General features: G+C 38.1%; 1 protein-coding gene across 1 annotated transcript in view; it reads left to right on the top strand.

The window, feature by feature from the left end:
• The window catches only part of ERO1B (endoplasmic reticulum oxidoreductase 1 beta), a 59,866-nt gene that overhangs the window by 5,540 nt on the left and 41,694 nt on the right, over positions 1 to 12,632 (top strand). Inside the window, exons 2-3 of the mRNA XM_055308841.1 lie at positions 5,685 to 5,804; positions 11,728 to 11,811. Of these exons, the coding sequence (XP_055164816.1) occupies positions 5,685 to 5,804; positions 11,728 to 11,811 (204 nt within the window). The remainder of the gene's footprint in view (positions 1 to 5,684; positions 5,805 to 11,727; positions 11,812 to 12,632) is intronic.

Below are 12,632 nucleotides of genomic sequence, written 5' to 3'. Positions count from 1 at the left end.
GCTACACATTGAGCTCTGTAAAAGCACTTAAAACAAGATTGATGAGTTTCCAGGTGGGTGAATACAGACGCTTGTTGGGAGGGTGGCCCAGAGCCATGGAAGGTGCACTTGCTCCTTGGAATTTCTCCCTATGTGCCTGTCTATTCTGTTTGGCACTTCTGAGTTGTATCCTTTACAATAAACCAGTAAAGTGTTTCCCTGGTTCTTTTTTTTTTTTTTAAATTTTTTTGTTTGTTTTATTTATTTATGATAGGCACACAGTGAGAGAGAGAGAGGCAGAGACACAGGCAGAGGGAGAAGCAGGCTCCATGCACCGGGAGCCCGATGTGGGATTCGATCCCGGGTCTCCAGGATCGCGCCCCGGGCCAAAGGCAGGCGCCAAACCGCTGCGCCACCCAGGGATCCCGTGTTTCCCTGGTTCTATAAGCCATTGCAAATTATTGAACTTGAGAAGAGTCATGGGAACCCCCAGTTTATAGCTGGTCAGTCAGAAGTATAGGTGACTAGGAACTTGGGACTAATATATAATAAGGTGGGGACAGTCCTGTGTGACTGAGCCCTTAATCAATGGGGGTCTGCTCTAACTCCAGGTAGTATCAAAACTGAATTGGGCACCCAGTTGGTGTTGGAGAGTTTGAGAATTGATTGGTGTAAGAAAACCCCAAGTTCCAGTAAAGCCAAAGTCTTAGAGTGGTCTCCTGCTTCTCCTTTTCACCTTCTATATCATCCTTCTTATTGGTCCTCAGAAACTTTGGACAGCTGACTGCCTTGGGGCATTTATATTTTGTGTTCCCAATGCCTGGAATGCTTTCCCCCTTTCTCTTAAATTGCATGGTTTGTTCCTTTTCCTCCTTCAAGCATTGCCAAAATTTCCACTGAGACCTTTTGTAACTCTGCTTTTTAAAATAACTTTTTTTTTTTTTTTATTCATTTATGATAGTCACACACAGAGAGAGAGAGAGAGAGGCGCAGAGACACAGGCAGAGGGAGAAGCAGGCTCCATGCACCGGGAGCCCGACGTGGGATTCGATCCCGGGTCTCCAGGATCGCGCCCTGGGCCAAAGGCAGGCGCCAAACCGCTGCGCCACCCAGGGATCCCCTGCTTTTTAAATAGTAGCAGCTCAGTCCTGCAATGCTTGTCTCCATTCTTATTACTTTATTAATATCTGACAGATTTTGTACTTGACTGGTGTTTTTTTTTCTTTTCTTTGAAAATGTAAATTCATGGAGGGTAGAGATTTTTGTCTTCTTTCTCTCTCTTTCTCTTCTCTTCTACTTCTACTTCTGCACTTCCAGCACTTAAAACAGTGCAAGGCTTATGTTAGGTAGATCTTCAAATATGTTGAATGAATGAATAAATATATGAATGGAATATATATAAATATACATGGGTATAAGTAAATATATGAATATAAATATGTGAATGGAATAAATAAATGAATGGAAAATAAAAGCAAATTATTCAGAATGAAGCTGAAATAACGGGATAGTAAATTTTAAAGAAAACTTAAGAGACATAGTGTAATATAGTATGTCTGAGTGGAGCTCCAGAAGAATGAAATAGGATAGGAAAAAGTATTGATTCCTGCATGTCAATATGAAAAAGACAACCCAGTAGAAAGTGAAAAAAAAAGACCTAATCAGGTATTTCATGAAAAAAGAAATATGAATGTCTTATAGAACATAAAACATTATACTTCATTAGTACAAAAATCAGATACCCTTTCATGCAGACTGGATTGGCAAAAATTTTAAAAATATCAGGTGTTGGTAAGGATATGATTCAGTAGTAGCTTCTGTCTGCTGTTGGTAGGATTGGGATTTGGCATACCTATTTTTTTAAAAAATTTATTCATGAGACACACACACACACACACACACACACACACAGAGGGGCAGAGACACAAGCAGAGGGAGAAACAGGCTCCGTGCAGGGAGCCCGACATGGGACTCGATCCTGGGTCTCCAGGATCATGCCCTGGGCTGAAGGCCATGCTGAACTGCTGAGCCACCCGGGCTGCCTTGGTATACCTATTTTGGAAATGAGCTATAGTAATTCCATTTGTAAGCATGTAAGCTAGAGAAAAAACTCTTACACATTTAGAGAGAGATAATAAAAATATGTTTGTGTAGCATTATTCTTTAGCTTAATCTGGAAACAACCTAAGTATGGATTGCATTAATTTCCTATTACTGTTCTAACAAATTACCACAAATTTAGGGCTCAAAACAGTACAAATTTATGATCACATAATGCTATAGGACGGAAGCCTGAAAATGGGTTTTAACAGGGATAAAATCAAGGTCAACAAGGCTGCATTTCTTGTGGAGGCTCTAGGGGAGAATCATTCCTTGCCTTTTCCAAGCTTTGAGAGGTTGCTGTGTTCCTGGCATATGTCCTCTTCCACTATCTTAAAAGCCAGGAATGTAGCATCTTTCAGTCTGACTCTGACACTCTTGTCTTCCTCTTACAAGGATCTTAGTATTGAGTCCACTTAAATAATCCAGTATAATCTCACCATCTCAGAATCCTTAATCACATCTAGAGTCCCTTTTGCTGTGTACAATAACATATTCACAGGCTTCAGGAATTAGGACATGGATATCTTTGGGGGACATTATTCTGCCTACCTTACAGGTCAACAATATAACAAATACGTTGTGATATTTTCATGGAGTGTAACATTTACAGCAGGGAAAATGAATGAGGATAAAATTCATTATGGTGGGTAGCTGTCAAAATAAAATATTAGCAAAAACACCTCACAATATAATTTACACATTAGAAGCCATTAATATTAAAGTACAAAACCAGGGATCCCTGGGTGGCACAGCGGTTTAGCGCCTGCCTTTGGCCCAGGGCGCGGTCCTGGGTACCCGGGATCAAGTCCCACGTCGGGCTCCTGGTGCATGGAGCCTGCTTCTCCCTCTGCCTATGTCTCTGCCTCTCTCTCTCTCTCTCTCTCTCTCTCTCTCTCTGTGACTATCATAAATAAAAAAAAATAAAAAAAACAAAGTACAAAACCAAAAAATCCTCTATATTGTTCAGGGATATATCCTATGTGGTGAAATTGCAAAGAAAAATAAAGATATTAACAAAAATAAGGTATTTTAGCTCCAGGGGGAGGGAGATGGCCATAATTAGAACGGGACTTAAAAGATAATATTTCAATATATTTTTAAAATTTTATTTATTTCAGAGAGAGAGGTTGGGGGTGCGGGGAGAGGGACAGAAACAGGATCTCTGCTGACCGTGGAGCCCAACTGGGCAGTTTGAGGCTCAATCTCAGGACCCTGAGATCATGACAGGAGCTGAAACCAAGAGTCAGACGTTCAGCTGACTGAGTCACTCAGGCACCCCTCTATTTCTGTTTTTTAAAATTTTGGTGATATGAAGGTTTTTGTCATAGTAGTTCTCTTTAAGAGTTAGAAATAAGTACATGATAATTTTGTATACCCTACCCCAACCCCTACTACAATTAAAATATTTTTATTTTTTTATTATTATTATTTTAAATATTTTTAAAAACCCAAAATATGGAGGTTTACTAAAAAGGAACAATTTAAGAAAAATTTGTAAGAAGGAGCAATCACTGGATCAAATATTTTTAAAACCTAGGAAGTTGCTGGTTGCTATTTTTCTGCCCCCCTCCCCCGCAATTACTTAGACTTTGAAGTTTTATAAATAGTGAGCTAAAGAAATGGAATGAAATTCAGTAGAGTTAGTGACAGGATCTTAGTAAGTAGAATAGTAAAGCATCTGGAAGCCAAAATTGTTAATGATCCTTTGTTCTTTAAAGATAATATACCTCTGACTCTTTATATATTGTGGGGAGTTTGGAGACACATTTGTATTCCTAGGGGAAAAGCAGGAGAAAGAAAGGACTGGGAAGTTCTGGTTTCCATTTTCTAATCATCTTTGCATAGATTCCTCCAGTGGATCTCATGAATGATCTTTAACAGCCTGGGTCCCACTTTTGTTTTTAAATTTAAATTTTAATGGAGATAATTATAGGTTTCATGCCTTTGTAAGAAATAATACAAAGAAATGTCACCTACACTGAATCTAGTTTTCTCCAGTGGTTACATTTTTGCAAGCATACGAGGCAATATTATCACTAGAACATTGACATTGATGCAGTCTGCTGATCTTACGCAGATTCCCCCTTGTCTCACTTGTGTATGTATATATTCTGTTCACTTTTATCACGTTTAGGATCATGTATCCATCATCATCAAGATACTGAACAATTTCATTACCACAAGACTCCTTCTTCTTGCCCTTTCCTAAGAATTTAACTTTATTTATTTATATTTTTAGAGAGGGAAAGGGAAGAGAGAGAGAGAGAAAGAGAGAGTCTCAACAGCTCCCTGCTGAGTGTGTGTGGGGGGCACTCAAACTCACAACCCTGAGATCATGACCTGAGGTAATCCAAGAGTCAGAAGCTCAACTGACTGAGCCACCTGGGTGCTCCTCCTCTTGCACTTTTTATAACCACATTTACCTCCTTTTTGTCCTACTCCTTTACTCCCAACTCCTATCCCTACGCTAGTGCTAGTCCTGAAACCCTGGCAACCAATAATCTGTCTGTTTTCCATTTCAAAGATGTTGTATAAGTGAAATCACATAGTACATAACCTTTTGGGGTTGGCTTTTTTTCTCTCAGTCTGGTTCCCTGAAGATTCATCCAAGATGTGGATGTCAGTGAGTCCCATTTTTAAATTTAGCTGAAGACTGTTTTGTGGAAGTTTTGGATTCTGAACACATTTTGTAAATACCAATTTCTGTTCAGTTAATGTATACTTCGAGTAGTGGATAAAGCATGTATTTTTTAAGCGCAATTGACTTGGGATTAAGTCTCATTTCTACTTTAGAAAAATTATTTTAACCATGCTAAGCCTTAATTTTCTTACGTGTAAAATGAGGATAATAACACCTATTTCATAGAATATTTAAAGAATAAATGTGGTAACATGTAATGTTCTTAGCACTGTGCCTGTCACGTAAGTGTTCCATAACTGGCAGTAGGAAAGAAAGATAGAGTTACTACAGCAGTATTATTACAGTCTATGACTTTTAGTTTTGGAAGAAATTGCTTTAGCATTCCAACTATTTCTTGGATTTTATGTATGTTTGGGGAAAGGAAAGAACATTCAATACATTTCTCTAGCCACTAAATAATAATACTTAGCTCTTCAGAATAAGTATATCTGATCTATTGTTTTTTACTTAATTGGCCATAGTCCAAAGTAAATGATTGCTTTAATGTTATATATATATATATATATATATATATATATATATATATATATATTAATATTTTATTTATTTGAAAGAGAGAACAAATGAGAGAGAGGGAGAGGGAGATGCAGACTACTTGCTGAGCAGGGAGCCCGACTTGGAGATCTGTCCCAGGACCTTGGGATCACAACCATAGCTGAAGGCAAATGCTTAACCAACTGAGCCACCCAGACACCCCTTTAATGTTATGTAACTTAATCAGCAATCATTACCTTGAATGAATAAATTATCTTTTTATATAATAGTACAGACTTGTTAAGGTTGAAATACTCATAATTCACATATTTTAAATTATATATGTAATATTTTATATGCATACTTATTTATTACATATATATTTATTTATATTACGTATATATTTACATATATATTTTCCCCCTAGGTCACCGGAGTCCTGGATGATTGCTTGTGTGATATTGATAGCATTGATAACTTTAACACCTTCAAAATCTTCCCCAAAATAAAAAAGTTGCAAGAGCGAGACTACTTCCGTTACTACAAGGTATAGTTATAATTTTTGATTCCATTAGTAGCAAAGTTTTTTACATAGCTGTCTACAGATGTGACTTTTATGACCCTATTGAGAGCCCATTTTGACTCTTCTCAGCATCCTCTGTGTTTTTTATCATTGGAATATATCAGGTGTTGTGGTGAAACCTGATCATCTTTTTGAACACTAAGAATCTGAACCTTCTTGCTATGTTTGGGAAATTCGTCATCTTTCAGTTTTGTTTTTGAGGCAGAGACTCCACAGAAATTAAAAATGCCACAGACTTATTTGTCAGCCTTTCTTGTAACTTAGGCTCTGCCATCTACACACCTACCCAAGCTCTGTGTTGTGCTGATGGCAGTGTCCTGTGTTAGTACTGTTAGCAGTGCTAAGTACCACAGCAGCAGACACTTCCTGGGTAGCTCACTGGAAGGGCTGCCAAACGAGGCTGAGGGTACGAGCAGAGCACCATTCATAGTAATACTGCAGAATTGGTTCTTAAGTCTATCATAGTAATGCTGCAGAATTGGTTCTTAAATCTAGCAGTCTACTCTAGACCTTTACAAAATAACCAATGATGGTTTAAAGGTAGCAGCAATAAGGCAGTTTTCAAAAAGAACAATATTTAAATTTAAGAACAATATTTTAAAAGCTGCTGTTATGCTTTGCTGGGCTCTTGTTCTCAGTATTCAGTTGGGTTTATAATGTTTTTGATTTTCATTTTTAGTTCATTTTTAAATTGACAATGATTTTCTTTTTTAATCCTGATTCTATGTAGCTATCTTAATCTTTAAATACTTCTGAGGATAAAAAAAAATTGGAGCAGGAACTAATAGCCATTCGTTTTATGGTACCACCAAAATTTTGGCTCAGTTAGCTATTTCCCATATTTTTGCAACACTTTATACAGGTGTCAAATTTCTAGGAGAAATTTCTCCCAAATGTATGGAGTAACACTTACATAGGTGTGTAATTGGTCTAATTGACCAAAAGACGGAAAGACACTTTGGTTAACAATCCTATTTGCATAAATACAAAGGTAGTGATTGTTTCTCAAAGGAATATTAGTGGGCGTTGTAGAAGAAGGGAAAAATGAAAATTGGATAGGCAAAAATAACAAGTGTTTTAAGAAAACATTCTAACCCATTTAACGAAATTACTCCGTATATAGTGGGAATATCCTCATACTTTCCCAAGGGAGGATAATGCAGTGATCTAGTTAATGCATTTGTCTCTAAGTCAAGGATATTCAGATGATTTCTACTCCTTTTCTAGTTTTGCCAACCTATGAATTAAGTAAAAAAGATGTTTAACCAGCATTGGCACAATAGTGGCAGAAAAAGAAAGCTAAGACAACAGGTGAGTTTTAAACATGTGCATATATACTTATGATTGAGCAAGCAAGGATACACAGGTAGAAGCAACAGTCTATCCCTGCCAATTAGTCAGCTGCTGTAGTTGGTATTTACAATTTCTTTTACTATCCATTCCATTCCTTTATTCACCAAATGTTTATTGAATGATTACTTTGTAGTAGGCTCTATTCTAAGTGCTGTGGATACAGTAGTGAATAACACAAAGGCTCTTACTTTGTGACACTTTTATTCTGATTAGGAAGGCAAACAATAAACAACAAAATATAATTTCGTATGGTTATAAGGGAAGTGCTATGGAGAAAAATAAACTAGGAGATAGAGTAATGGGGTAGGGGAAGGTAGGTAGCTTTATTTTTAAAGAAGATGATCAGGAGAAGGTATTATAATACTGTGCCATTTGAGTAAATGTGAAAGCCATGAAAAGACATGGGGAGAGAACATTCCAGGGAAGGGGAGTAAGAACTGCAGGTATAAAGGTATTGAATGCAGATATAAAGGTTAAGAGTGTTTGAGGAATAAGAAGACTGGCATAACTGGATCAAAGTGAGTGAGACATGGAGAGTTGGAAAGGTAGATAGGAGCCAAATTAAAACAAAATTAGAGGGCCTTATGCAGCACATAAGGGTGTTGAATTTTAGTGTAAGTATGGTAAGCTTTTGGAGGGATTTGTACAAAATAGACTGTCGGTATGAGACAGGAAATAGAGAAACCATGTAGGAGGTTTTTGCATGAGATCAGATGGAAGGTGATAGGGGTTTGGAATAGGGCAGTAGAATTGGAAGAGGTGAAAAGTGAGCAAATGAGCATCGTATGTAAGATATAACACCAACAAACTTGTCTGATGGAGTGAATGTAAGCTGTGAGAGTAGACATGAAATCAAAGATAATGCAGAGTTTTGAGCAAAGAAGTATGTCCTAACAAGTTAATCTTTTTCTAAGAATGCAAGGACAAGGCTTTGAAGTTTTCAACACAATTCAACATACATTCCTGATGTTTAAAAAATTTAATAGGAATGATAAATATTTCCTTAACATGATCGTTTTAATCCTAACATTAGCGTTGCCAACATCTTGCTTGTTGGGAAATAGTGGAGGAATTCTCCTTAGGTGAGGGACCAAGACACGGGTACACATTATCTTCTTGTATACCAAACAAGAAAAGGCAACTAGAGGCATAAACATTTTTGAAGAATAAGTAAAACTATCTCCACTTTTAAAAATGACAGAAGAATACTAGAAAACTCAAATAATAAAATGAACAAAAATGATAAATGCATTAAGGCAGAAGTTTATAAACTTAACATACAAAAATCCGTATCTTCATAAATATAAATAATAAGAAGATAGGACAGAAAAGAAATCCCCATTTATCTTAGCAATGAAAAAAAGATGAAATCTATAGGAATAAATGAATCAATAAATGTGCACAACCTAGGGGAGGAAAACTTCAAAACACTACTGTGAGACACAAATGTCAGCTTCAAGAAATGGACTAATGTTTTTGTAGCATAAAGATAAGATGTTCATTCTCTCCACATTAATGTATAAATTTAATGTGATCCTAATAAAAGTATCAATAGTTTTTTCCCAGAGCTGGACAAGTTGTCACAGCTTAAGTTCTCTGGGAAGCAGATTACGAGACTGTGGCTTGTGGGCAAGAGGTTAATTCGGGACTGCTTGTGGAACCAACAGCTCAGGAAGTGAAAAGAGCAGAGGCAGAGGTAAAACTATGAGTCAGCCTCTGTGGAAACTTCAGGCGACCCTTTGGGAGTCCTGCAGATGGGATGGCCCTCCAGGGCTGTGCTCACTTTTGGGAGAAGTCTGGGCCTTTGCAACCCTATGTCAGTCATTTGATGAAGGCCACCATTGGAAGGGGTGGTGTGACCTTGGGCAAAGTGGGTATCTTCACCTGAGTTTGCCTGCCTTATTCCAGAATTTCAGAAGCTGACATTTACAGGAGCTGGGGTAATAAACTCTTTATTCTTCCAGCTGGTGATGTGAGCAGCAGGTTACAGTATCCATTGCAGTCCACTCCTCCCACTGTGTATTAGTTTTCTACTGCTGCATAACAAATTAGCCTAAAATGTAGCAACTTAAAGCAACAAACTGAGAAGGTGGCATTTGGGGAAGATCTAAAAGGAGTAAGAAAGCAAGCCGTGTTGCAACATGGTATGTGGAGTAAACACAAACACACTTAAGGCAGAGGAAACAGCAGGAACAAGGGCCCTGAGACCCCGGTGGACACCAGTGAACAAGGGGCAGAGAGCAGACCATGTAAGGCATTCTTGGCCATTGCTGGGACTTGGATTTTGAACTGACTCAATTTCAGGGAGTCAAGGATGAGGCCAGGATTTTGGCCTGAGAATCTAGAATCATGGAGTTGCTATTTACTGAGATGGCAATAAGAAGGTCCTATGGAGATATCAAAGAGGTGTTGGACATAAAAGCCAGGAGCTCAAGGAACCTGCAGTTCCCAAACAAACATCCTGATCCCTCTGCCTGGAAATCTTCTCTAGGAAACTTCTAGTCCTACCCATTTTACATGTTACCAAAAGGAAGACTTCCCTGACAACCCATAGTCAGAGTTGACCACTCTCTCCTCCTGATGCCAGTCTCTACATATTTTTGCCTCTTCCCCTATAATGTAGACGTTATTTATTTCATTTTATGCCTATTTATTGAGATGTCTGTTTTTAAAAAAAGATTTTGTTTATTTATTCATGAGAGAAACATACACGGAGTGACAGAGAGTGGCAGAGGGAGAAGCAGTCTCCCCCAGGGAGCCTGATGTGGGACTCGATCCCAGGACCCTGGCATCTTGACCGAAGGCAGATGCTCAACCACTGAGCCATCCAAGCATCCAGGGATGTCTATTTTTTTTTTTAATTTTTTTTAGAGAGTATGAATGCGTGTGCCAGAGGGGGAGGGGCAAAAGTAGAGGGAGAGAGAGAATCCCAAGCAGCCTCCACACCCAGCGTGGAGCCCAACTTGGGGCTCGATCTCACAACCCTGAGATCATGACCTGAGCTGAAATCAAGATTCAGATGATTAACCAACTGAGCCACACAGATGTCCCTATTGAGATGTCTATTATGTATGTATCCTAGGCACTGGAAGTAAAATAATGAATAAGGCAAAATCTCGATCCTTACAGTGGGGGATGCAGACAATAAATAAGCAAGTCAATAATATCCAGGTAGTGGTAAGTGGTAAATGTTTTATAAAGAACATAAAACAAGATGTGGGGGCACATATTGAGCACTACTTTGGAGAATCTGGTCAGGGAAGGTCTCTGCTGTGGTAGGATCTCAGAGAGTCCTGGATGAGGTGAAGGGAGTGGATTATAAGATCTGATGCAACAGTCTGGGCAAAAAGAAGAGCCACTGTAAAGGCCCTGAGACAAAGGAGCATAGTATATTCCCAGCAAGAAGGCTGGAGGAGTGTCTTCAGAAACGAGGTCAGGGAGGTGGATGGGAAGACCAGATGAAGGAGGGCCTGGTGGGGCCTGCTGCAGAGTTGGGGTTCATTCTGAAGGTGACCAGAAGCCACAGGAAGGTTTTGAGCAGGGGTTGATCCTGTCGGAATTATATCCCAAGGAGATCATTGGGGCTGCTGTTTGGACAACAGATGGTAGTAGAAGTAGAGAAGTAGCGGTGGTCTAGGCAAGAAGGGAGTGGTAGCAATGGAGGTGGTGGGAAGAAGTGGATAATGAATTGTTTACAGGAGATAGAAAAGGAGTTTTGGCTTGGGCAATCCATCTGGAAGTCTTACTGAATTATTGTCTTCCATTAAGTTCAAAATAAGAAAATCTAGAGTTTTTAACTATGGTTAATGTGTCCTGATGGTTAAAATGGTCTGCCCCTGTCCTATGTGTTCCCGCATTCCCTCACTAAAAGTCAAACTGTTTTTTTCCCCAGTTCTCACAACTGTTGAAGCTCTATCTCTTTATCCAAATGCATGTTTTTCCAACATTCATCCATCCTAAAATAATACTTTCTCATAGGCCACCATCTACCAGCCCCATTATTCTCCATCACAAAACTGGATTTTTCCTTGTAGCACTTACCACAATTTGTAATTAAACAAACATACAAACATAATTTCTCTTCCCTCCAGTAGACTGTCAGTTCCAGAGGGGATAGTGCTTTCTTGTGTCTCTTTTTGCCCTAGACCCTACACAATGCCAGACAGATAGTGGGTGCTCAGTACACATTTAAGTGGTGCATGCATGAGAGAACCCTAATGAGTAAGGTAACAGTAAGGTGTTGACAGACATTAGCATAAAATTCTTTCCAGGGTCTGCAGATGAGCAGTGTACTTGGACTTTACTTCTTTTGCGAAGTGTCAGAGGACTAATAAGTTATTTTTTTAAATTAATCTTACCTCTGGGTGTCTGAAAAACTGCAGTTGTTTAAAATTCTGAACTCTATAGATGCCACAGGATAGGAAGTGTTTTCTTTTTACCACCACGTCATTGGTGCCCAGAACAGTGACACTTCAAGAGTGTTGGCAGAACTGTGCTACACATTTACTAGTGTTTATCCAATCTTTCTCTCAAGGTCAATCTGAAGCGACCATGTCCTTTCTGGGCAGAAGATGGCCATTGTTCAATAAAAGACTGCCATGTGGAGCCCTGTCCAGAGGTAAAATAAGTTCAAAAAAAAAAAAAATAATGGGGAAAACATTGTTTCCTCTTGAGCTCTTAGATAAGCATGAATTTATATTTCAGGTCAATGTCGATGGATTTAGTCTTGTCCTAAAATTCATATGCTGTCAACTCTCTTTTTTAACCAGATTATGGAAGATTTATTTTATATTTGTCACCTAAATGGGTTTGAAGACACTCTTGTATCCAGTGGTATTGATTGAATGTGGAAGTATAGTATGATTCTAAAGTAGATAGAAAACTGGATGCCTGTTCTAGAACTGGATCTATAATTGGCTAATTCTTACTTGATGGTTTATTGAATAAAAATCTTGTTTCATAAGGAAAATGGTGCTATTTGACCTTAAATTTTATATTTAGAGTGGGTAAAGTAGAGGAATTGCAGGCTTGGCATGAGGTCTTCACTTGGTCTCACATTAAAAAAAAAAAAAGCTCTACTTAACATTTTAGACTGTTTTTGACATCTATCATAATTAATTCTTCATAAACAGTAATTCATTATAAGCTATGTTTTCACTTCACTTTTTGCTTTTCTTATCTAATCAATTAATCTAGTTTGTTATCCTTAAAAATGGGAAAAAAGCCATCTTAACCAATGTCCTTTCTAAAGGGACAATTTAAAAAATTCTTTTCATTTTCCTTTAAGAATAAAATGTTTTGTTTTTAACTTTTTAGTTTGAAATAATTTCAGACCTATAAAGAAAATTGGGAGTATAATACCGACAGTCCTCATTTACTTTTTATTCAAATTCCCTAAATGTTGATCACATTTGCTTTATTATTCTCTGTATATGTTAA

This window comes from Nyctereutes procyonoides, unplaced genomic scaffold (genome assembly GCF_905146905.1).
Source record: "Nyctereutes procyonoides isolate TBG_1078 unplaced genomic scaffold, NYPRO_anot_genome, whole genome shotgun sequence".
Classification (NCBI taxonomy): domain Eukaryota; kingdom Metazoa; phylum Chordata; class Mammalia; order Carnivora; family Canidae; genus Nyctereutes; species Nyctereutes procyonoides.
Note: the sequence above shows the minus strand (reverse complement) of the source record. Positions and strands in the feature narration are given on the sequence as shown.